The sequence below is a fragment of the Rattus rattus genome, chromosome 2 (assembly GCF_011064425.1).
Source record: "Rattus rattus isolate New Zealand chromosome 2, Rrattus_CSIRO_v1, whole genome shotgun sequence".
Classification (NCBI taxonomy): domain Eukaryota; kingdom Metazoa; phylum Chordata; class Mammalia; order Rodentia; family Muridae; genus Rattus; species Rattus rattus.
Genome location: NC_046155.1, coordinates 104,965,594 through 104,991,467, shown reverse-complemented (window position 1 = coordinate 104,991,467; position 25,874 = coordinate 104,965,594). Strand labels below are relative to the sequence as shown.

General features: G+C 38.8%; 2 protein-coding genes and 1 pseudogene across 2 annotated transcripts; 1 reads left to right on the top strand and 2 right to left on the bottom strand.

Moving 5' to 3' along the window:
• Positions 1–7,537: 7,537 nt before the first annotated feature.
• LOC116894159 (olfactory receptor 2AG1-like) lies at positions 7,538–8,488 on the top strand. The gene has a single exon (XM_032895877.1). It carries the CDS (start codon positions 7,538–7,540, stop codon positions 8,486–8,488), a length of 951 nt encoding a protein of 316 aa, XP_032751768.1.
• A 2,370-nt stretch (positions 8,489–10,858) lies between these two features.
• Positions 10,859–14,717, bottom strand: LOC116893192 (annotated as a pseudogene).
• Positions 14,718–23,845: 9,128 nt separating this feature from the next.
• LOC116894158 (olfactory receptor 2AG1-like) lies at positions 23,846–24,793 on the bottom strand. The gene has a single exon (XM_032895876.1). The coding sequence runs from the start codon at positions 24,791–24,793 to the stop codon at positions 23,846–23,848; it is 948 nt and encodes a 315-aa protein (XP_032751767.1).
• Positions 24,794–25,874: the final 1,081 nt, after the last annotated feature.

Sequence of the window (25,874 nt, the reverse complement as noted above, 5' to 3'; positions counted from 1 at the left end):
CATGGTAGCTCACAAACCCCAGTTTCAGTTCTGATCCCCCTAGGCAGGCATGTGGTCCATGGACATGCATGTATGCAAACACTCACATACAGAAAATAAAATAAAAGATTCTGAAATTACCTAAAAACTTTAATTAGAAAAATAGAGAGATTTGATACAAACTTTTCATGATAGCTCTTTACACCATCTCCACAACTAAACCAATAAATCTGTGATTTCAGTGAATTGATAAGTGACCTATTCTCTGCATACATAAATCTCAAGTTAGACATGGAGTAGAAGATGAAAAGTTTCAAAATGATGCACGATCAGCTCTTGGGGGAATTTCAAAACTATCTTTCTTCAGCATCCAAGTAGTAGAGAGGTGATGGTTCTTCAACACTAGGTTTGGTATAAATCATGGTGTGGTGCTTCCATTCCTTCTATTGAAACACAATCACGAGACTCTAGAAACATGCAAAGGAAGGCCGGGAAAAAAGAAAAGAAGAAATCCATGGTGAAGGAGAATACGTAATCTGTTAATCATTTGATAATAGCAATATCTAAAATTTGTTTATTAAAACATATTCCTTTGTATTAGTATGACAATTTTGTTCTAAATATTCATCTATTATTCATCTAAATATTCATCTAAATATTTCATCTAATGCTATGGCTATTCTTCCACATTAACTTGAAATGCTATCATGGCACATGCTTGTCCCTCCATTGTTGTTAATCTTGAACTCGTTTTATCCTGTCTTAGTTACTGTAGTTTCAGCTGTCATGTATATTTCGCAGTTTTCTTAATTATTCAGTCTTTTAAATTTCTAGGATGTCAAAATCCATTTTTAAAAATGCATGTAAAATTCGATTCTATAGGTTATTTCTCAAAGTTTAATATCCTTAAATAAATGTTAATACTTTACATCTAGGAACCTGGTGTATTAGTTTATTTCTTTGGTGACTATACATCCACGCCATCACATATGTCATATGTTTTTTATTATTAAAACAATTGCATTGTATACATTTCTAGATTTTTTCTTCATGCAGGAAATATTCCAATCCTTCCCCCAAATCTTCCATAAGGGTCTCTGACCTATGCCCAATGTTTGGCTGTGGGAATCTGTATCTGTTTCAATCAGCTACTGGGTTCAGTCTAGGCTCCTGCCTGCAAGCATAACTGAGTATCATTAGTAGTGTCAGGGACTGGTGCTTGCTCACTTTATGGGCCTCAAGTTGGGCCAGCTGTTGGTTGACCATTCCTTCAGTCTCTGCTCCATCTTTGTCCCTGCATTTATTTTAGACAGAACAAACTTGGGGTTGAAAATTTTGTGGATGAATGGATTGGTGTCCTTATCCTTCCACTGGGGATCCTGCCTGGCTACAGGAGGTGGCGTGTTCAGGTTTCATATCCAAACTGTTAGACATCTTGTGTAAGGTCTCTTACATTAACTCCTGGGAACCTCCCTGATCCTGTGACTCCAGGAGTTTATAGAGATTGCTTCCCTCACCCGCAAGCCTGACAGCTGCAGATCTTATAAAGGAAAAACATTTAAATGGGTCTGGCTTACTGTTTCAGAGGCCTAGTCCGTTATCATTATGGCAAGAAGCATGGCAGAACATGGGCCCGCAGGGTGCTGGAGATGGAACCAATAGTTCTACATCCTGATCCAAAGTCAGCAAAAAGAGAATGGATGAGTTTCAGTAGGCATAACTTAAGCATTTCAGAATGCAAAGAACTGCCTCCACAATGACATACAACCTCTAACAAGAGCATATCTACTACAACAAGGCCATGTCTCCTAACAGTGCCACTCCCTATGGCCAAGCATTCAAACATATCAATCTATGGAAGCCATACCTATTCGACCAACATAGGAACAAACAAAACAAAAGCCATGAATGTGAGGAAAGCACTTGGGGGATCATAAGAGTAGGAGTGAAAGAAAAGAGGGTTGTGGGTGATGGTACTAAGAAAACTATAAATTTATGTATGAATCTATCAAAATAACAAAATTAGTAGGAGAAAAAAGAAAAAGGATTGAGTTAATGTGAATAGAAAATTGGTAGAGAAGAAAGTGGGTAAAAATTCATTTTGTGATATTAGTTTTTTTGAACCTAGAGGTTGAAAACACTGCCAATGACTGAAAAGGATGAGGTTGTAAGTTTTGATGCTGGGGCAAATCAGAATACATTTAGATTTTTATAATTATAATCAAGGGCAACAGAGAAAATTTCAGGCAGAAATTATTATAAATGAGCAAAATTTTGAGGGAGTCAATGAAATTTCAATCCTAGAAGAGATTAGCCCATGATAGACTGTTGTATTGAAGGAAACCTATGTGTGTTATTAGACTGCAGGTGCAGAAGACTCAAAGAGAGAAAAAATAGGAGGTCTTCAGCTGAATTTTGTTCTGAATGAAGTATGGGACAAGTTTGTCAGATAAAACCAAATTATTCAGAGCAAATATATATATATTTATATATATATATAAATATATAGCAAATATTTAAATTATTCATAAAAAGGGAAACCTGAGTGGGCCTGAGAACTATAACAGTGTAGTTTTTCTTGATTATTTCTAGATTTTCTTGAGAGGATGTAAAAAGTTGTGAGAGACAGAGGAGGTAGGAGACTCCAAAGAGCACAACAGGACTGATGCACACAGTATTATTCACCGAACTCACAGACTAAGACACCGAGCATAAGAGATGCACAGGTTTAAATCAGGAAAAAATATCTCAGTTGGGAAGCAGTTACAAAGTTACAACCCTAGCCAAGAAGTCATTTGCAACCAATACATGCTTGGAGAACAAAAAATAATCAGTTTTTTCAATTAAGTAACCCTGGGTGTATCAATCATACCTCAGGAAAAGCCCTGTGCTCGGGAGTAATATGCCAGAATTTAGCAGACTCCATGTTTTTGTGTGTTGTTTTGTTTTCTTTTGTTTGTTGCTTTAATTTTGGGTTTGTTGTTGTTGCTGCTGCTGCTGCTGGTGGTGGTGTGAGATAGGGGAACAGTAGAGAGAAAACATGAAATTGGATAGGTAAGAAACTTTTTAAGTTCTGAATAATTGGGAGGATTTGGTGGAAGAGAAAGAATATGATCAAAATATATTGTATAAAATTTTAAATCCAATCAATATGCAAAAGGAAAAAACTTTAAAAATAAAAATCTAACCCCCCAAAAAACCCAACTCTTTAAGACTGACAGAGTTAATTGACTGTTATAAACCTGAGCATAACCATATGGATGTTGTTCTGGAGAGAAAGAAACATCAGGCATAGAGCTAACGTGGTACTGACAGAATCTAATAATCACTGAAGAAAAAATAATCAAGAAGAATATTCCAGTCTTCAAAAGACAAAGCCATCAGATTTTATATTTCTTCTACTGATATTTTGTGGTCATGTTTGTAATCAACAAATGAATGCTTGCATTTCGTGTTCTTAAAGTTGAAAATAAAAAGCCATAGAGTCTCCAGGAACTGTTTCCCAGGATTTTCTAGAGAAACAAGTGTCTGAAGACTAAAAGTAGAACATGAGGACAGAACTGGCTGGGGAGGAGAATGGCCTGATCCAGAGCAGTGAAGGCTGAAGCAGGTATCCCCTGTTACCTGGACAGCAATGGAACTGTGGTTACAGGCTGCACCGTCACACACTCACGTAAATACATGCACAAGAGCAGAGAAATGAAACACAGTAGAACAGAAACTATAAGAGAAGTTTCAATAAACCAGTTTGATGCTGCCTAGAGATCAATGAAGAAAGACCTGTTGTCAGCTGCTTTCTTGGCTACCTCTCTGCAGATGGTAAACGTCTACACATAAGAATCACAGAAAGAAGTAGAGCATGGAGCCCTCACAGACAGAGTAAGTCACGTTTGTTACAGACAGAGTATATACAGTGATCCCTTGATGCTTATGACAGTTTCCAGGAGAGTGTCTTTAGTCAGGGAGCTCCTGAGAAAAACCAAGTGGGGCAGAAGGTGTTCAGAGCCCAATGCCAATTTAAAGGGTGAAGTTTGCAGAAGTGCCTGGCAAGGGGGATATGCCTGTGAGGATTCATTAGATCTCCTTTCATGGGCAGCATTTCCAGGAAGGTCATGCCGCTTGGGATGAAGAGAGTCAAATCTCCCTCAGGACAAGAATAGTGTTCACTGCTGCCCCCGGGACAAGGAGGCTAGGCAGCAGTTGATCTTCTTTGAAGAGCCCTGCCTATCTTTCTCCTAATCCCTTCTGGGCTTATCTTATAACACAGATCCTTGCAGGAAAGGACATATAAAAGTTAGTTTATGGACTAAAATATATCAAAATTGATGTTTGTTTTATTGATGACAACAAATAATATGATGAATAATGATTTGAGAGTAGCTAGATGGGATCTCAATGTAGTTTTGACTCTCGTTTCACTAATAGCTATGGATATTAAATGTTAGTCCTCCTGAGCCAATATCTTATTGCAGGGCTCAGAAATGTCTTCGAATTGTGATGGTAGATGAGAATCGATGAGAATCATATTGAGGGATTCAGTCTCACTTCCCCAGGATTCTCCACTAAATCTCAGCTTGCACCCGTATACTTCATGAAGAGGAAGGACCAGCGGTGGCAGTGATGGCAGGACCATAGAACCACAGTCTTAATGCCAGCTGCTGCAAGAGACACATCTAACACTGTGAACCTCTTCAGCTCTGGAAGGAACCTCACGGCACTTGATATTGTCTGGAATCTGTGCCTTTTGGTGTTGGAGGTAAGGGCTTGTCTCTGATTCAGGCAATATGTATGGGTCAAACGCTTTGAGAAATAGTGACAAAAGCACACTGCTCTATCTCAGATCTCCTAGTGCCTCTGTCTTCAGAGCACAATTGTTCTTACATTTGTAAAGGCTTGAAATTATTCTACTCTCTGACCAGAACTAAGTTATGAGAATTCCTTAGATTGGGCTTATGATAAAATTGTCAGTGCTTTACCTGGATTTCCCTGGACTTCCAGGGTCTGATGTGGACTCAGAATGAACTATCTAATGTTATTTTGAAGTTCTTCACCTGCCTGCTTGATATTGAAAGTGACACAGGGGTTAATTGAAATTAATTTTAAAATATGACTAGACTGAACACTGATACACTTAGGCAAAACTGTTTTCAAAATTGTAGCTTTATTTGCTTAAGTTCCTCTGACCATTTCCATGAAGTATGGTGGTGTTTCTATGCATATCTCACCCTATGCTGAAGCTCTTCCTGTGAGGTCACCATACTGTTAAGCTGATCCAGGAAGTGGACTCTCCCTCTTGCTGCCAGAGTGTTCACGCCCAATCCTTTCTCTTTGGAAAGCAGAGGACAGGGATAATAACCTGAAAAGAAGAGGACACAGATTTTTACAATAGGAAGTGGCAGGGAAAGAGCATCTAGAGCCCTGGTATTACCAGGACTTCACACCAGCCCAGGATTTGTTTCTTCTCTTTGAAACCTTACGTAGATGCTGGCACAGAAAATGTAATTAATGTAGAAAATCTACCTCAATCCATTTCTCCGTTCACACAACTTCTATTGAATATATACAAAAATGTCTCTGGAAATTTTAGGCCAAGCAGCTTGACAAAGCCAGTTCTAGGCCAGGGATACACAGTAAGACCCTATCTCCAAAAAAGGCATTTGAAATATATATAACAGAAACACTGTTCAGAATTGGCCTTGGCTGTGCCCTTTGGTTTATTATTATATTTTAAAGATTTAGCTTATATATGTCTGCTGAGTGTGTGCAGGCCCTTATGGAAGCCAGAAGAGGGGGTTAGATCTCGTGGAGTTAGAATTACAGGTGGTCTGGAGCTATCTGATGTGGGTGTTGGGACCTAAACTCAGGTGCTCTGGAAGAGCAGCAAGTACTCGTGATGGTCTCCTTTCTTCTTACAACAGGCAAGCATGATCTTCCAGACAGTGTTTCTGAGGTAAGACCTGTGCAGTACTTAGATCAAGTGCAGTTCCTGATGCATTAGAGTTCATATTGACTATAGGAATGAAAGGAAGGATCACATGGACTTGCAATATCAAATTTTTAGGACTATATTATTCATAAGATGTGATCTGAGATAACCATGAAGAAAAACTCACCAGGAGCAATGCTATATAAAAAAGCTCAAGTTGAGAACAGGTGTGATGTGAATCTTCCTTTGATCTGGACTGTATCCCACAATACAACTATGAAATGTGTATAATCAATGCTTTCCCAGACACACACATGTACACGCACACACACACATGATTCATATCATTTTCTCCTCATTTTTTCAAACAGAAGTTTCACATGAATTCAGAGCTTGACAGTTTCCCTTCCTTGTACCTCTAAGATTTGTGAGAATGGGAAACCATTTTTAATGCCGACATTAATCCTCTGAATCCAAGGTAATGTCATAGCTTGGGGTCTATCCAATAATATCTGTTTAGTAATTCACTCCACATATCATATAGTAGAAACAGAAAATCTCCCATTTACTGTTTCGGCCTCTTCTTTCCGAAATATACTGTCATCACCTTCAAATGAGCAAATATCTTTTGTCCTGGTCTTACCAATTTATATTTAAGATAAAATCACCTTTGACCTCCATCACTTTAGAATTTGCCACCTCTGCATTGAGCAGCATGCACAAACCCCCAATGAGCAGTATGCTCAATTAGTAGAGGGAGCTGTTGGAAGAGTAAAAGAAAGCTAATTGATTCAGATCTCAGGTCAATGGAATAAAATTTCAAAGTTTCTTTAGGAATCAAACTTAAAAAACAAATAGTAATCACAAGTAGACCATTAAAAGAAACATCATTTAAGTTAAGGAGGAAGGCAACCCTGTAGGAGGACCAGCAGTCTCAATTAACCCATGAGATCTCTTAGACACTGGATCACCAATCAGGCAGCATACACCAGCTGAGATGAGGCCTCCAACACATATTCAGCAGAGGACTCCCGGTCTGGGTTCAGTCAAAAAGATGCACCTAACCTTCAAGAGACTGGAGGCCCAGAAAGTTTAGAGGTCTGGTGGAGTGTGTAGGATGGGGACATCCTTATGGAGACTGGGGGGAGTTTGGGGAGATGAGGAGAGGAGGAGGTATGGAATGTGGAACTCTAAGGGGGAGTGGACTGGGAGGAGAATAAAATCTGGAGTATAAAAACAAATAAATAATAAAAAATAAAAAAGGAAACCACATTTAAATCAATATGTTTATTACAGAATGTGGAGATAGATATGCTTACAATTATTTACATAAATATTTGTTTATGAGTATTGTGTCAATACATTAAAATTATAATTTTCAATTCTCAAAATTCTTTTTACCCATGTTATTAATAATGTAGGTATATCACAATTGAATAAAAATAAACTGAATATAACAATATTAAGAAACCAGACAACTAACTTAGCTAATGTAGGAAAAAAAATCATTATATATTACTTCTGTTGACCACTCCACAGTAAACTGCAATAATTCTAATTGGTTTGAACTCCCTTAGAAAGGCTTCCAATAAAAATCTATCTGTTTCTAGGCAACTAAAGAGACCACATATAATGGAGCTCTGGAACTTCACCTTGGGAAGTGATTTCATCTTGGTGGGGATTCTGGATGACAGTGGTTCTCCTGAACTACTCTGTGCCACATTGACAGCCCTGTACATTTTAGCTCTAATAAGCAATGGACTGCTGATCATGGTCATCACAATGGATGCCCGTCTTCAAGTACCAATGTACTTCCTGCTTGGGCAACTGTCTCTTATGGATCTCCTCTTCACCTCAGTTGTCACTCCAAAGGCTGTCATAGACTTTCTGCTTGGGGACAACACCATTTCCTTTGAGGGATGTGCCCTCCAGATGTTCTTGGCACTGACACTGGGTGGTGCAGAGGACCTTCTTCTGGCCTTCATGGCCTATGACAGGTATGTGGCCATTTGTCACCCTCTGAACTACATGATCTTCATGAGGCCAAGCATCTGCTGGCTTATGGTGGCCACATCATGGATCCTGGCATCTCTCATGGCCCTAGGATATACCGCCTACACTATGCAGTATCCCTATTGCAAATCACGGATGATAAGTCACTTGCTCTGTGAGATCCCTCCCCTGCTGAAGCTGGCCTGTGCAGACACCTCCACATATGAACTCATGGTTTATGTGATGGGTGTGACTTTCCTTATTCCTCCTCTTGCTGTCATCCTGGCCTCTTACTCACTAATTCTGTTCACTGTGCTCCATATGCCCTCAAATGAGGGCAGGAAGAAAGCTCTTATCACTTGCTCTTCTCACCTGACTGTAGTTGGAATGTTCTATGGGGCTGCCACAGTCATGTATGTACTGCCCAGTTCCTTTCATGGCCCCAGACAAGACAATATCATTTCTGTGTTTTATACAATAGTTACCCCAGCCCTGAACCCACTCATTTACAGCCTAAGGAATAAAGAAGTTGTTGGGGCTTTAATAAGGGTTCTGGGAAGATATATTCTGCCAGCACACCCTACTCTCTAGGAAGGGATCATGATATGACTTTCATTATTTCTTCTCCAAACAATTTGATATCAATCCCCTCTTTAATGTTATAGTCTCACTGAGGTGATATACATGCTAAAGTTTCGGTTTCTTCTATGCAAATTTTGTGAGTAGGAACCATGAGCTGAACTCACCCAGGACACACCACTGTAGTCTTAGAAGTCCCACATCAAAAAAGTGGATAAAGAATAAAAAACTTTGAAGAAATATATCATATGCTCTTTTTTTATCTGGGCGTCAAACCAACACATTACCAAGTAGATATGATCAGGATTCACTTTCCATTTCAAACTCACGTAGCAGTGAGACATAGCATTCATTCATTTTGGCCTAAGAAATCTCTAGTAACCTGTAGCATGACTTGATGTGCATTGTTAATTATTAATAGAGAGAAGGATGCAATGATTTGGAAAATGATGTTAATGGGGAAAGGATGTGTGTGTGTGTGTGTGTGTGTGTGTGTGTGTGTGTGTGTGCATGTGCATGTGTCTGTGCAGGTGTGTGTGATATTACATTTTTGTTTCTATCTGAAGACAACATTCACCTGGGTGAAACAGAAAGAAATACTTAGTGACATAGTAGATTGTCAAGAACTCAACATTCATGTAATTATATTCAGAAAAATGAATGAAGAAATTTGAAGAAAATATCTAGGGTTAACCAGGAGTACTGGAAAAACAATAATATCAAGAAAAATCTGTTGTATATATTGCTTGCATTATTTTTAAAAGATGTATTTAGAAACAAAATAACCACAAAGAGGGCAGTTTCATAAAGTGGGTGTATATTTATGTCTATGAGCACAGGAAAGCAAGTAGAAAATATTTCATTTATTTTCTACCTTATGTAGACTTCAGTAAATTACATCATTTTCATGAGGAGATTTAAGATAAAGATGAGAGTTTTAATTCATAGAAGCTCCAAGGTATTTTGGCTTATTAAAATACTATTATTGTTGATGAGAGTTCTTCAAAATTCATTTTATCTTTACTTAGCTCATTGAAAAAATTAGTCTCTCAATATAAATGTAATAGAATAACTTAAATTATTTAAAATTCTTCATGAAAAGTAGGAAAATAACAGTAATTAATAAAATATCAACGATATGTTTTCCTTTTGCAATGAACTTGCGTGTTACTGAATTAAGATGCAAATGATAATTAAACCATTTTTTGCCATATAAAATTTGGTGAATTTTATTGTCACATTGGAGTATTTTAGAATCCTGATAAAGAGGGGGACCATAGCCCTTGATTTTGCAATCAGATTCCCTTTATCTTGTCTGGGTCTTCAGGCATGGAGTTATTTTTGTGCCTCAGTTTTCTGATCTCTTGAAATGATGGTTACTATAAGCCTGATAATTCAGACCTCATGATGTTTCCAGTAATAACACTAATAACACCATCATTTAGATCACAGCCTGATTAATTGTGCTAAGCCATGACAGATTTCATATAAAGAGTAAAGTCATCAAAATATTATTCATTTTATTGTATTTTTTTAAAAAGTGAATTATTTTGGTCACTATTATAAAGTCAAATAGATATGTAGAGAAATGAATTTCCTATGAATCTTTTTAGATTATATGGTATTCATCCATTTTTAATTCTTTTTTAACATTGAAAATAGATTGATCTCTCATATCATACATTGCAACCAGTTTCTCCTCCTTCCACTCCTCCTAATTCCTCCCCCCCTCTCCCCCAGATCCACTTTCCTCCTTCTGTTTCCCATCAAAAAGGAACAGGCTTTGAAGTGACAGCAAATACAACAAAACTAGATACATTAAGGTTAGGCAGAAGCCCTCATATTGAAGCTGGACAAGACAACCCACCAGAAGGAAAATGGCCCCAAAAGCAGGCAAAAAGAGTCAGAGACACACCTGCTCACACTGTTAGGAACCCCACCATCAAGCTAACAGCAACAAAATATACACAGGGGTTCTGGTTGCTGACACTTGGCAGCCCTGGAGCTTTCTCCTTAAGTCTCTGTGAGCACAAACAACTCCAGCTTATACTGATTCGGTGGTCCATGTTCCTGGTATCCTCCATTCCCTCTGACTCCTACAATATTTCCTTCCCCTCTTTTGAGGAGTTCCCTGAGCTTCAAGGGGAGAGACCTGATGGAGACCTCTGATTTAGAATCTCTCCACATTACTGCCTAGCTGATGGGTCTCTGTACTCACTCCCACCTGCTGTGGGAATCCCCTGCAAGGAGGCCTGGACAAGGTACCTATCTATGAATATTGCAAAACATCATTAGGAATCATTTTATTGATTTGTTTTCAAAAAGTCAGTTTTATTTTTAAAACTGTCATAAACTTGTCATGAATACTAGTAGTCACCATATTCACACCAAATTGCCTGTATAGCCAGCAAATAGAGTTGGCTATCAGCCGACTACGTCAGAGAGGTAGACTGAGGTTTTTCTGCCTTGCTACTGTTGCTGGTTAATTTCTTGCTTCCGTTCATCTACAATGATCTTACCCCTGAGTCTCAGAGCTTGAAACTGGTGTCAGTGGCAGCAAGAGTCAGTAGCAGCTGGGACAGAAGCACAAGGTATCAATAATGTCTAGTGTGTAAAGGTGTTTGCCTTCATTGAGTTCCCACAGCATAGTCTGGTCATCCTTGCCTTCAAAAGCACAGAGGGATATATTTGAAGAGACCATTAGATGAACCTGACTGTGATCAAATTGTCAGTGTAGCCAATGTAGTTGGTCTTAAATTTGCAATTAGCCAAATTCCATACCTTGACCAGCTTTGTCAATCCACCAGAGACAATAATAGGATTGCTGCTGTTTGGGTATAAGTATATACCCACCCATTCTGAATGACTCTCATCCTGGACAATATACTTGCAGACATCTAGAGTATTCCATAACACTATGCTAATGTCTCAGAATCCAGAGACAATCTGCCAGTGGTGGTAGTGATCTGTGTTATCCAGCTCTATTGGCCTTTGAGAGTCTCACTAAGGGTTATATGCTTGGTCATGACTGTAGCTGATGTGAGTGTCACAGAAGCAACAATGCTGGCACCTGATAACTCAGGAAGCTAAGTCCCATGTGACCCTGTGGCGTGCTTGCCTGTTATGTTTGGCTCTACCGTAGGTCTCTTGGCTATCCAGTTTCCAGTTCTGGGATATTCAGTCAGTGTAGAACATGGGCTTCCTCTTAGGGTATGGGCCTCAGGTTAAACTAAACATTGATTGGCCCAACAAGTTCTGTACCAGCACTGTGACAGCTTATCTTGCAGGCAGGATTGATTGTAAGTCAAGGGTTTTGTGGCTTCATGGACATCCAGGTTTCTTTTTCTTTAATCTGCAAATAACCTTCCCATGTCAAAGAGACTAGAATTTAAGGATAAAGTCTCTGTGTAAGCAACAATTCAGCCTCTCTACAATTGATGTGCTGTGTGGATGGTGTTCTTGACAATGGGATCCCCACTGTTCATATTTCAGAGAGTAACTCTGACATAGCATCAGCCTGGGTCCTTAAGGGATCTCCATGGGACACCATCAAGAATCTAATTACAAAATATCATCCTGAGTGAGCTAACCCAGATCGTGAAAGACAAACATAGTATGTGTTCACTTATAAGAGGTGGATTAGTCAGGGTTCTCTAGTCACAGAACCTGTGGAAAGTCTATGTATTAAGGGAGTAGTCTGCAATCCAACTAACCCAACAATGGACAACAGTGAGTGGGAAGTCCAAGAATCTAGTAGTTGTTCAGTCCCATGAGGCTAGTTGTTTCAAGTGGTCTGTATAAGCTGGTATCCTGAAGAAGTAGGTTTCAATGGGTGTGCTGGCAAGTTCTATACAAGTAGGTGAAGAAGACTGAGTCTTCCTTCTTCAACTGTCTTTATGTAGGTCTCCAGCAATAGGTATGTACCACCATACCTAGATTTGGAATTTTTTTCGGTTCCAGGCTGGCCTTGGAGATCTGCTTGTCTCAGTCTTTTGGGAATGTACTACTTTGCTTGGGCCTAAGCATTTCAAGGCCACTATGCCCCAAGATCTAGATCAAAAGCATGAGTCATCTCATGTTAAGATCTGGGTCAGAAGCCTGTGTCTTCCAGCCTCAAGTTCTGGACCACAGATGTGCCCTCCATTTCTAGATTGTAGTTTGTTCCAGAGGTAGTTAAGTCAACAATCAGGAATAGCCATCACAAGAGGATATTAGCTGTTAAGTAAATGATAATCAAACTATAATCTACAGACCCAATGAGGTTATGTAAAGAGGAAGGATGCATGGACCTCCCTGGGGAGGGGAAATAGAAGAGATTTTGTAGGTGGACTGGAGGTGAGTGGAGAAAGGAACAAGAGGGACCAGATTGTCAGTGGAATGAACAGAGAGAAAGAGTGTGGGGGAAGATAGAATCAGCGAGTATTGGGGGTGGCAGTGATGTGGAAACTAAGTTCAGTGGGACCTACAAGGAATCTATGAGGGTGATCACTCTAGTGAGGATATCTAGTAATAGAGGCTACAGAATCTAAACTGTCTATCTTTTTAGACAGACAAACCTTGCAGCGATGTGACTGGGTTGAATTTCATTTTAAAATCTTTTTCCCTGTACCTTTTCTTAAAAAGTTTAACACTTTTCAATATATAATCACTTTTCAATTAAAAATATCAAAACTAACAAGAAATAAAGCAAGTCATCTTGGGAGAATTAAATGGCAAATAGGGAAATTAAGTAGCAGAAATGAAATAAAGCGGGAAAGAAAAGAGAGGAACAGGATATAGTAATAATAATAATAATAATAATTGATAATAAATGATAATAAAATAATAAAAGAACTAGGATACAAACTCCAAAAATACAGTCAAGTCTGTTTCATATTGGCCATCAATTGCTCAGCATGTAGCCTTCCACTAAGTGTGGTTCGTAGACCCAGTGAAACTCTATCAGAGAAAAGTAAATTTTTGCTCTGCAATAGGTTACCAATTGGAGATAGCTTCTGGGTAGGGATGGCACTTGTGTGTACTGCCCGTCTCAGTGCTGGGCCCCCATCTGGCTTAGATCAGTGCAGGCCCACAGCATGCTGACACAGTCTGTAATTCCATGTGTGTCAGTCCTGTTGCATCTGAAGGTTTTGTTTTCCTAATGTCTTCATGTTCATTGGCTCTTATAATATTTTCACTTCGTCTTCTACAGAGTTTCCTGAGAACTGAGAGGAAATGGAAACATCCCATTTAGGACAGAGTTTTCCAAGACCTCAGACTCTCTTCACTTTGTCTAGTTGTGGGTCTATTTGTTCCCTTCTGCTGCCGAAGAAAATCTCCCAGATGATGGCTAAGCAAGACACTGATCTACGAATATAGTAGAATGACATTTGGAATTATTTTATTGCAATGCTCTTTTAACAGAACAGAAGTATTTAGTTTCTACCTAAGCCCATGGCCTATATAGTCTTGTGTTCTTGATCATGTAATCTGAGCATTGCTGGGCATTGGTTCCACAGTTTTGTCTGGCAATGCTTTTTTGTCTTTGTTTTTAAACCATAAAGGTCTCTCTCTGAAAATTATGCTGAAAAGTTAAAAAATAAAACTTTTAATATTTTTGAGATAATGAAATAAAAGAATTAAGACAGGAAGGCTTTAAGAAGAGGGAAATGAAGTGGAAACTTCTGGGTTCTTTGGGAAGTCAGTTGTGCCAGATGGTGTTTTTCTGGGGCACACATGGGAAGGAATGTTTTACTAAAGTGGACATATGTGAAAGAATGTTTCACTAAGGCAGACTTGTGAAGGAATGTTTTGCTGAAGCAGACACAGGTGAAAGTATGTTTTGATAAAGCAAGCATGTGAAAAGGACACACGATGAAAGATCCTTTGCTAATGACACACACACACATGTACTGGTCCACCTTACATTGATTAGTTGAGCTCTATTTGTCATGACTTTATAGAGAGAAGCACACCAAAATTTACCCAAGAGGTTCTGTGTGTTCTTGCGGCTCCCATAGACTCGGGCGTATTGGCAGAGTGGTGTCAGGTGATATCGGCTCATGAGGAGGTTTGCTAAGGCAGACTCATGTACTGAGGTAAGACTCATGGAGGACACATGATGTTTGGAGGGAGTGTAAATAAGACTCAGTGGACTGTGAGTGGGGCTTGCTGGTAGAGATAACTGTACAAGGCTTCTTGGTCTTGAGTCTTCACCAATATTTCCCTTGGTGAGAGGAGCACAGCCAAGGACTTCTGTCATTTCTGGTAATCTTGGATCCTCCTCCTGATTTGTGCTGATTCAGCTGAGGCCTAACTGTTCCTGCTAGGTCATGCCACCACTGCTGCTATCCCAACACTACTGAACTGGACTACTGGTATATCCATAAAGTGTTTGTGAGTGGGTTGAGCTGCATTGTTGTCCTGTCAATGGAACTGATGATTTCTTGACAACATAGATAGATTTTGATCAAAAGAATCATTTCTGAACAGGTCTATTTCTCCTTTATCATAGTATTTCTTTTTCACTGCCTCTGGCAGAAAGAGGAGGAATGAGCATTGTCACAGGCCTCTTCAGTTCTTTGTATATTTTGGATATTAGCCCTCTATCAGATGTACGATTGGTAAAGATCTTTTCCCAATCCGTCGGTTCCTGTTTTGTTCCAATGAAAGTGTCTTTTGCCTTATAGAAGCTTTGCAGTTTTATGAGGTCCCATTTGTTGATTTTGATCTTAGAGCATAAGCCATTTGTGTTTTGTTCAGTAAATTTTCTCCAGTGCCCATGTGTTTGAATGCTTCCCCACTGTTTCTTCTATTAGCTTGAGTGTATCATTGTTTTTGACAGCAGAATAGTACTCCACTGTATAGATGTACCACATTTTCTATATCCATTCCTATGTTGAAGGACATCTGGTTCTTTCCAGGTTCTTGCTATTATAAATAAAGCTTCTATGAAAATAGTGGAACATGTGTCCTTGTTATATGTTGGAGCATTTTTGGGGGGATATGCCAAGGAGTGGTATAGCTGGGTCCTCATGTACACCTTTCTAAGGAACTGCCAAACTGATTTATAGAGTGGTTGTATCGGCTTGCAATCTCACTAACAACGGAGGAATGTTCCTCTTTTGCCACATCCTCACTAGAATCTATGGTCATCTGAGTATTTTATCTTAGCTTTCCTGACTGATGTGAGGTGGAATCTCGGGTTTCTTTTGATTTACATTTCCCTGATTACTAAGGATGTTGAACATTTCTTAGTACTTCTCGGGCATTCAATATTCCTCAGTTGAGAATTCTTTGTTTAGCTCTGTATCCCATTTTCTAATTGGGTTATTTGATTCTCTGGAGTCTAACTTCTTGAGTTCTTTGTGTATATTGGATATTAGCCCTCTATCAGATGTAGGATTGATAAAGATCTTTCCCCAATGTGTTGGTTGCTGTTTTGGCCTAATAATAGTGTCCTTTGCCTTACAGAAGCTTTGAAATTATATGAAGTCCAGTTTGTTGATTCTTCATCTTAGAGTATAAGACATTGGTGTTTTGTTCAGGAAATTTTCCCCAGTACCCATGCTTTTGAAGCTCATCTGCACTTTTTTTTCAATTAACTGGAATGTATATGGTTTTATGTGGTTTTATCTGGTCTTGATTGACCTGGACTTGAGGTTTGTACATGGAGATAAGAATGGATCGATTTGTATTCTTATACATGCTGAACTCCAGTTGAACCAGCACCAATTTTTGAAAGTACTATTTTTTCCATTGAATGGTTTTAGCTCCTTTCTCAAAGATCAAGTGACCATAGGTGTGTGGGTTCATTTCTGGGTCTTCAATTCTAGTCCATTGATCTACCTGCCTATCTCTGTACCATACAGCTTTTATCCCTATTGCTCTGTAATACTGCTTGAGGTCAGGGATGGTGATTCACCGAGAAATTCTTTTATTGTTTAGTGTAGTTTTTGATATCCTGGAGTTTTTTGTTATTCTAAACGAATTTTCATTTAACTCCATGAAGAATTGAGTTAAAAATTTGATAGGGATTGCATTGAATCTATGGATTGCTCTTTGCATCATGGCCACTTTTACAATATTAATCCTGACAATCAATGAGCATGGGAGATCATTCCATCTTCTGAGATCTTTTTTTTTAATTTCTTTTAATGTTCATAAGGTAAACTGGTCTGAAGTTCTCTTTCTTTGTTAGGTCTTTGTGTGGTTAGGTATAATTGTAATTGTGGCTTCATAGAAGAAATTGAGTAGTGCTCCTTCTGATTCTATTTTGTGGAAGTTTGTACAGTATTGATTTTAGGTCTTCTATTAAATTCTAATAGAATTCTGTACTAACCCCACCTGGTCCTGGGCTTTTTTTGGTTGGGAGACTTTTAATATCCGTTTCTATTTCTTTATGAGTTATGGGACTGTTCGATTGCTTTATCTGATTCTGATTTAACTTTGGTACCTGATATCTATCTAGAAAATTGTCAATTTCATCCAGATTTTCCAGTTTTTGTAGGCTTTTGTAGTAGGATCTGATGATTTTTTGAATTTCTTCAGATTCTATTTTATGTTTCCCTTTTACTTTCTGTTTTTGTTGATTTGGATTCTCTATTCCCTCTGATTAGTCTGGCTAAGGGGTTATCAATATTGTTGATTTTCTCAAAGAGCTAGCTTCTGGCTTTGTTGATTCTTTTTATAGTTTTTTGTTTGTTTATTTCTACGTGGTTGATTTTAGCCATGGGTTTGATTGTTTCCTGTTGTCTACTCCTCTTTGGTGTATTTGCTTCATTTTGTTCTAGAAATTTTAGGTGTGCTCTCAAACTGCTAGTGTATGCTCTTTCCAGTTTATTTTTGAAGGCACTCAGAGCTATCATTTTTTCCTCTTAGCACTGCTTTCATTGTGTTCCGTAAGTTGTAGTATGTTGTGCCTTCATTTTCATTGAATTGTAAAGTGTCTTTAATTTCTTTCTTTTCTTGACCAAGTTATCATTGAGTAGAGCATTGTTCAGCTACCATGTGTATGTGGGCTTTCCATCGTTTTTGTTGCTATTGAAGACCAGCCTTAGTTCGAGGTGATACGAGAGAATGCATGGGATTATTTTAATCTTCTTTTATCTATTGTGGTTTGTTTTGTGACTGACAATAAGGACAATTTTAGAGAAGGTACCGTGAGTTGCTCAGAAAAGGCATATTCTTCTGTTTTAAGGTGAAATATTATATAGATATCTGTTAAATCCATTTGGTTCATAACTTCTGTTAGTTTCCCTATGTCTCTGTTTAGTTTCTCTTTCCATGATGTGTCCATTGCTGAGTGGGGTATTGAAGTCTCCCACTAGTATTGTGTGAGGTACAATGTGTGCTTTAAGCTTTAGTAAGGTTTCCTTTATGAATGTAGGTGCCCTTGTATTGTATTCAGAATTGAGAGTTCATCTTGTGGATTTTTCCTTTGGTGAATATGAAGTGTCATTCCTTATCTCTTTTGATAACTTTTGGTTGAAAGTCAACTTCATTGGATATTAGAATGGCTACTCCAGCTTGTTTCTTTGGATCATTTGCTTGGAAAATTGTTTTCCAGGCTTTTACTCTGTAGTAATGTCTGTCTGTGTTACTGAACTGTGTTTCTATTACGCAGCAAAATGTTGGGTCCTCTTTAGGTATTCAGTCTGTTAGTCTATGTCTTTTTATTGGGGAAATGAGTCAAATGATGTTGAGGGATATTAAGGAATAGTGATTGTTGCTTCCTGTTATTTCTGTTGTTAGAGGTGGAATTATGTTTGTGTGTCTCTCTTCTTTTGGGTGAGTTGCACGAATATTACTTTCTTGCTTTTCCTAAGTTGTAGTTTCCCTCTTTATGTTGGAGGTTTCCATTCATTATCCTTTGTAGGAATGAATTTGTGGAAAGATATTGTATAAATTTACTTTGTCATAGTATATCTTGGTTTCTCCACCTATATTATTTGAGAGTTTTACTGGATATAACAACCTGGCCTGGCATTTGTGCTCTCTTAGGGTCTGCCCAGGATCTTCTGGCTTTCATAGTCTTCTGTGAGAAGTCTTAACTAGTTCTTATAAGTCTGCCTTTATATGTTACTTGACTTTTTTACCTTATTGCTTTTAATATTCTTTCTTTGTTTTGTGCATTTGATATTTTGATTATTAAGTGATGGGAGGAAATTTTTTTCTGGTCCAATTTATTTGGAGTTCTGTATGCTTCCTGTATGTTCATAGGCTCTATTTCTTTAGGTTAGGGAAGTTTTTTTCTAGAATTTTTGAAGATATTTAGTGGCCCTTTAAGTTGAGAATCTTTGCTCTCTTCTATACCTATCATCCTTAGGTTTGATTTTATCATTGTGTCCCGGATTTCCTGTATGTTTTGTATCAGGAGCTTTTCGCATTTTTCATTTTCTTTAACTATTGTGTCAATGTTTTCTATGATACCTCCTGCCCCCAAGATTCTCTCTTCTAACTCTTGTATTTTATTGGTGATGCTTGAATCTATGACTCCTGATCTCTTTCCTAGGTTTTCTATCTCCAGGGTTGTCTCCCTTTGTGATTTCTCTATTGTTTCTATTTCCATTTTTAGATCCTGGATCGTTTTGTTTAATTTCTTTACCTGTTTAGTTGTGTTTTTCTGTATTTCTTTAAGGTTGTTACTCATTTCCTTCTTAAAGTCCTCTATCATCATTATGAGATATTATTTAACCCCTAATTTTGCTTATCAGGAGTGATGGGGTATCCCGGACTTGCTGTAGTGGGAGAACTGTGTTATGATAATGCCAAGTAGCCTTGGTTTCTGTTGCTTATGTTCTTGTGATTGCTTCTCTCCATCTAGTTATCTCTAGTGCCTGTCCTAGCTATCTGTGACTGGAGTTTGTCCTTCCTGTTATCCTGGTGCTGTCAGAACTCCTCAGAGTTCAGGTCTCCTTTTTATCTTGGGGTCCTGGGATCCTGGGATCCTGAGTATCTCACAGCTCCTGGGAGTCAAGCTGCCTCTGAGATACTGAAGTCCTGGTGTGACCAATTTCCTGAAGTTTGTTGTATCAGAGCTCCTGGGAGTCAAGGGTTTTCTGGGTTTTGCAGGAACAGGTGGGGGAGGCCAGAGCTCTGAGTTTGCTCAGAGCACAGATAAAAGCTGTAAGGAACTCATGCCTCTGGGTAGGCAGGGTTTGTGTTTCATGATTCCTATATGGGTACCAGTTGTGCTGGGTGTTGGGGAAGAAATTGTGTCCTCAACTGTGAACTTGAGTGTGTCAGAGCTCCAGTGCTCTGTGTGTGTCAGATTTCCGGGGAGTTGAGCTTCCTCTGTGATCTTGTGCTCCTGTGATCTTGGGCCTGTTAGCACACCTGTACTCCTATGATCTTGTGATCCTGTGATCCTGTGATCCTAGGCATGTTCAAGTACCTGGGTAAGGTACTTCCTCTGGTTGTTGTGGGAATAGGTGCAGGGCCAATGCCCAAGGTCCGCTCAGTGCACAAGTTCAGACAGGAAGGGACCCGTGCTTCTGCCTGGGCAGGGGTTCCTATGTCCCTGGATCCTGTGGGACCAAGTCACTCTGGATGTTGGGACAGATGTTGTGTCCTCCCACCCTGTGATCCTGGGTGTGTTAGATGACCTGGGTGATGGGCTTCCTCTGGATGTTGTGGGAATAGGTGAGGAAACAGAGCCCAAGTTCTGCTCAGGACACAAATTCCGACTGGAAGGGACCTATTCAGTTGATTTTAACCATGATTTATATGCCTACTTCTGAGACTTTTCATAAGGGAAAACATTACTCACATACACTAGAGAGTGCCTTTAACACATACAAATGCATACATGAAACACATTTATTTGACAGAGATGAAATAGCTAGCTGTATTACCAAACACCTATTGGTGTCATATTCTATTACAAACAATTGCCAGGGCACTTCTTTCTCATGACAGTTAGATGTTGGAATTATCCATATATTCCACACACCTCCCTCCATGTATTTAATCTTTATCATCCTGTTTAATCCTCACAATGCTTTAAAATAAGTCTTTTTGTTACTGGAAATTTAGAGTTTACAGACATTTTTTTCAAGAAGTAAAAGTTTAAAGTTATACTAGAAAGTGAGTTGCATTTAATTCCAATGGTGTTCTGACTGCTGGCCAGGGACATTTCACCAGCACTCTGTATTACCACAATAGAACACAAGAATCTCACTGTGTACCAGCAGGTCAAGAAAGCTCTATATGAACCTATCAGCTTAGTAAAGTGAGTGCCAGCAACAAAAAAATGAGTGAAATTGACTTAAATGAGTGCAAGATTTTACTCACACTACTTATTTCTAGAATGTTAACTTCTATTTTGTCTATAAACTTGATTGATCTTAATCAAATACAGGAGTTTTAATATTTTAATTTTCTTAAAACAAAAAGGAAAGAAGCAGTTTCTACAAAGAGCAATACCAACCATATAATACTGCACATTTAAGTTAACAAGAACTGATAAATGGGACCTCATGAAACTGGAATGTTTCTGTAAGGCAAAGGACATAGTCAATAAGACAAATTGGCATCCTACAGATTGGGAAAAAATATTCACTAACACCACATCCGATAGAGGGCTAATATCCAAAATATATAAAGAATTCAAGAAGATAACCACAAAAAAACCAAATAACCCAATCAAAAATGGGGTATAAAACTAAACCATGAATTCACAGTAGAGGAATGATTGAGAAGCACCTGAAGAAATGTTCAAAATCCTTAGTGATCAGAGAAATGCAAATCAAAATGACCCTGAGATTCTACCTTACACCAGTCAGAATGGTTAAGATCAAAACCTCAGGTAACAACACATGTTAGCGAGGATGTGGAGAAGAGGAACACTCCTCCATTGCTGGTGAGATTGCAAACTGGTACAACCACTCTGGAAATCAATTTGGAGGTTCCACAGAAAATTAGAAATAGACCTACCTAAAGACCCAGAAATACCACTCGGGAATATACCCCAAAGATACCCCACCATGCCACAGGGGCATATGTTCCACTATGTTCATAGCAGCCTTATTTGTGATAGCCTTAAGGTGGAAATAGCACAGATGTCCCATGGCAGAAGAATGGATACAGAAAATGTGGTTCATTTACACAATGGAATACCACTCAGCTCTTAAGAACGAGGACATCCTGAGTTTTGCAGACAAATGGATGGAACTAGAAGATATCATCCTGAGTGAGTTAACTCAGACCCAAAAGGACATGCATGATATGTGCTCACTAATAAGTGTATATTAGCTGGAAGAAAAGTACAGAATATTCAAGATACAATCCACAGTACTCAAAAAGATCAACAAGCTGAAGGGCCCTAGGGAGGGAGAAGAAAACAATCACAAGGGGGGAGAGAGGGAGAAACAGGACTGTGAAAGGGATGAAAGAAGAGGGTAACATGATCTGATATTGGCTGGGGGAAATTCCTGAAGCCCTGAGGGCCAGCAGAAAGAAAGGAAGCAGGGGACCTTGGAAGGAAGGAGGTTAAGAAGACCCTCTAGAGTATACGAGAGACCTGGGAAGAGAGAATCTCTCAGGACTGAAAGGGGGCCCTAGATGAAATACCTACAGTAGGGAGAGGAAACTTATTGAACCCACCTCCATCAGAAAGGCAGGGCATAAAGTGAGGGATGGGGTTACTATCCTACAGTCAAATCTCTGAACCACAATTTTTCCTGTCTGAAATAAATGCAGGGGTGGAAATGGAGAAAAACTTGAGGAAAAGAAGGTCCAGTGTCAGGCCCATAGTGGGATTCAGCTCAAGGGTAAGCTCTAAGACCTGACACCATTACTAGGCTATGGGGAATTCACAAAAAGGGACCTATCATGACTGCCCTCCAAAGGACCCAACAAGCAGTTGAAAGTGTCAGATGCAGATATGTGCACCCAACCAATGAACAGAAGCTGCTGAACCCTCTGGTTGAGTTAGGGAAAAGCTGGAGGAAGCAGAGGAAGAGGGCAACCCTGTGGTAGGACCAGCAGACTCAATTAACTTGGACTCCCGGGATCTCTCAGACACTGAATCACCATCCAGGCAGCACACAGCTGAGATGAGGCCTCCAACACATATACTGCAGAGGACTCCTGGGAGTGGGTTCAGTCAAAGAAGATGCACCTAACCCTCAAGAAACTGGGGGTCCCTGGATGTTTAGAGGTCTGGTTGGGTGGGTGGGGTAGGGATATCCTTGGGGAGATGGGGGTTAGGGATGTGGGGAGGAGGTATGAGATGTGGAACTGTCAGGGTGAGAGGGGAATAAAATCTGGAGTGTAAAAATAAATAAATATTTTTTAAAAAAGAACCACATTGTCTCTTCCTTCTATTTTTTCAAATTTAAATTTATTATCCCTTTGATTTTTTTTACTGATCTACTTATAGGTTATTTTATTATTTTTTTTTTTTTTAGAAAACCTCAGACTGGTTTGTATAGCAGCTGTGATACTTTATTCTCCCACCAATAGCGTATTCCTTTCCCTATATCCATGAGAGCATTTATTGTCAATTGGTCTCCTGATGACAGTCCTTTCTAGTATTTTAGTTCAATATAAAAGCGGTAAAATATGTGTACATGAAGTACTATGAGATATTTTGACACGTGTACAGATTGAAAAATGTTTATATCTAGAAAAATAGTAAACATATGGATTCTTTGTGGTTGTTGATATTTTAATATGTTAGGAGAGATGGACAAATATTCTCTGTTTCTGTAATTCACAGGCCAGAATGGTAAGTGTTGAGTTCCCATCATTGAAAAAAATAAGAAAGAAAGACGAAAGAAAAGAAAAAAGAAAGAAAGGGAAATTGCATAAGAGAGAGGATGGGAAGAGGAGAGGAGAGGAGGGATGAGGAGAGTTTAAGGTCTTTTATTAAATCAAAGAAATCTCCATGAATGCATATGCATGGGAAGAGAGAAAGAATGAAGAAGATGCAAAGTTCTTAAGCAAAATAGTCTCTTTAATATTACACTTTTGGCCAAGATTAGCTAGTTTAAGAAAATCTTAAGCATTTTTTTCCAATTAATATGTGAGGTATCTCCTTGAAACTATGTTTTCTTATTCTTGGTCCAATAACAACTTAAAATCTCAGGGATCATGATCAGGTGGTGAGGTGAGGCCAACTTGAAACTCTAACACAGGCAATTAAATTTGAAAATGATGTATAAATTTTAAAGTCACAGAAAATAATTTTAAGGAAGGTAGACTTAATTTTATAAAATATCCTATAATATCCAAAGAGTACTTTAAATGTTTGTTGTATCTCATACTTATATATCAAAAGACCACACTTTTATTCTCTTGGTTTTGCCAGTAGTATTTCATTCATAGTAGAAATTCTATTTTATTTTTTTAGAGGACTAAAGTTTAAAAAACATCTATTAGAACTGTCTAGAATGTAGACTGCACTGACAACTTTTTCCCAAAGACTCTCCTCAAAGCTCCAGTGACCTCCTTATTCCTTAGACTGTAAATGAGGGGATTCAATGCGGGAGTGAAAATTGTATAAAAAACTGAGCTGATATTGTCTTGTTTGGAGCTGTGGGAGGAACTGGGCAGGACATACATAACAATAGCACCCCCATACCACATTCCAACCACAGTCAGATGGGAAGAGCAGGTGACAAGGGCTTTCTTCCTGCCCTCATTAGAAGGCATGTGGAGCACAGTGAGGAGAATTAGCGTGTAGGAGGCCAGGATGGTGGCAAGAGCTGGAAAAAGCAAGGTCACACCCATTAAATAAACCATGAGCTTATATGTGGAGGTGTCTGCACAGGCCAGCTTCAGCAATGGAGGGATCTCACAGAAGAGGTGTCTGATCTGCCTGGATTTACAGAAAGGATATTGCATGGTATACATGCTATATCCTAGAGCACTGAGGGATGCAAGAATCCATGAGGTGGCTATCATGAGCCAGCAGACTTTCTGACTCATTAGGATTGTATAGTTCAGAGGATGGCAAATGGCTACATACCTGTCATAGGCCATAAAGGACAGAAGGAGGTCCTCTGCAGTACCAAGTGTCAGTGCCAGGAACATCTGAAGGGTACAGCCACCAAATGAGATGGTATTGTCTTTGAGAAGAAAATCTATAACCGCCTTGGGAGTGATAACTGATGTGAGGAGGAGATCCATGAGAGAGAGCTGCCAGAGCAGAAGATACATGGGCACGTGTAACTGGGCATCCATGGTGATGACCAGCAGCAGAAGTCCATTGCTGGTCATGGCTAAAAAGTATAAGGTTGTGATAGTGGCACATAGCAGTTGTGGAAAATCACTGTCATCTAGAATCCCCACCAAGATGAAGCCACTTCCCAAGGTGGAGTTGCAGACTTCCATTCTGTGTGGTCTTTAGTTGCCTAGAAAACATATGGTTAATAAAGGTTTGCCAAAATGAGCTCAGTTTGCTAATTTTCATATCCAATAGCTCATTATGTTACCTTGTATTACTCTAACAACATGGGATGTTTCCAAAAAGTTTTACTCCTTGATTTACACCCCTTGTTAGTTTGTCTGTCTGCCTGACAATATATATCCCTCTGTTTGTTTCTCTCTGTCTGTCTCTCTGTCCTCATCTTTGTTTCTTTCTTACTTGCATCACCACAAAAATCCTTCTATGTGCAGAATAGGTAGTTCAAACATTAATAAGTCACTTCACAAAGTACTACCCAGGATACTAAACCTGATCATCTTTCCAGAAAGTTTAAGGTCTTTCTTAGATAAACATGTGTCATTGCAGTATAAGGTTTAGAAAATTGTTTTAAATATTTTAGTTAGTTGTTGAATAGAAATACTTTGAATATGAAACTCTAAAGTAATTTCAAGAAATACTACTGTGGGTTTTTCCACATTTCATTTTTTAAGGATAATGTTTATAATTGTGTATATGGGATTAGAGAAATTATCATCTGTTTATAACTAGGCCTCTACATACCACTCAGCATGGCATATGTACATTAGCATCTCATTAGTTTCCCTTGGCCTCTCTGTGGCCCATTAGTAACTTAACAGTTAAATGGTTTTTTTAAAATATTATTAAAACACTCTGCATTGGATGGCTTTTGGGGAGCTTTCATCATTAGCCAAGGTCAGCAAAGGTCAGCAAAATCTACAAAATCTAAAGACCTATGTTAAGATTCCTACAAGAAAGGACGAACCCAGGTCTAGATTATAATAAAATCTCCATCAACTCCAGATGATTCTATTTTCCATGTTTTAAGATTAAATAATACTTTTTTAGTAAATTTTGTTCTTTCAACAATTTCATACATGACCATGATTTATTAGACTCATCATCTCCCATCCTCAGACTCTCAAAGCCTTCTGTCCTTGCAAATATTTTAAAAAATAGAGTAAAAAAAGAAAAGGGGAGCAAGAAATCTGACTACGTGGCTTCTGATATTAGCATTTGGTTTTAACT

What these genes read in the sequence shown, in the direction of transcription:
- LOC116894158 (XM_032895876.1), bottom strand. Translation starts at nt 24,793, where the DNA reads ATGGAAGTCTGCAACTCCACCTTGGGAAGTGGCTTCATCTTGGTGGGG.
- LOC116894159 (XM_032895877.1), top strand. Translation starts at nt 7,538, where the DNA reads ATGGAGCTCTGGAACTTCACCTTGGGAAGTGATTTCATCTTGGTGGGG.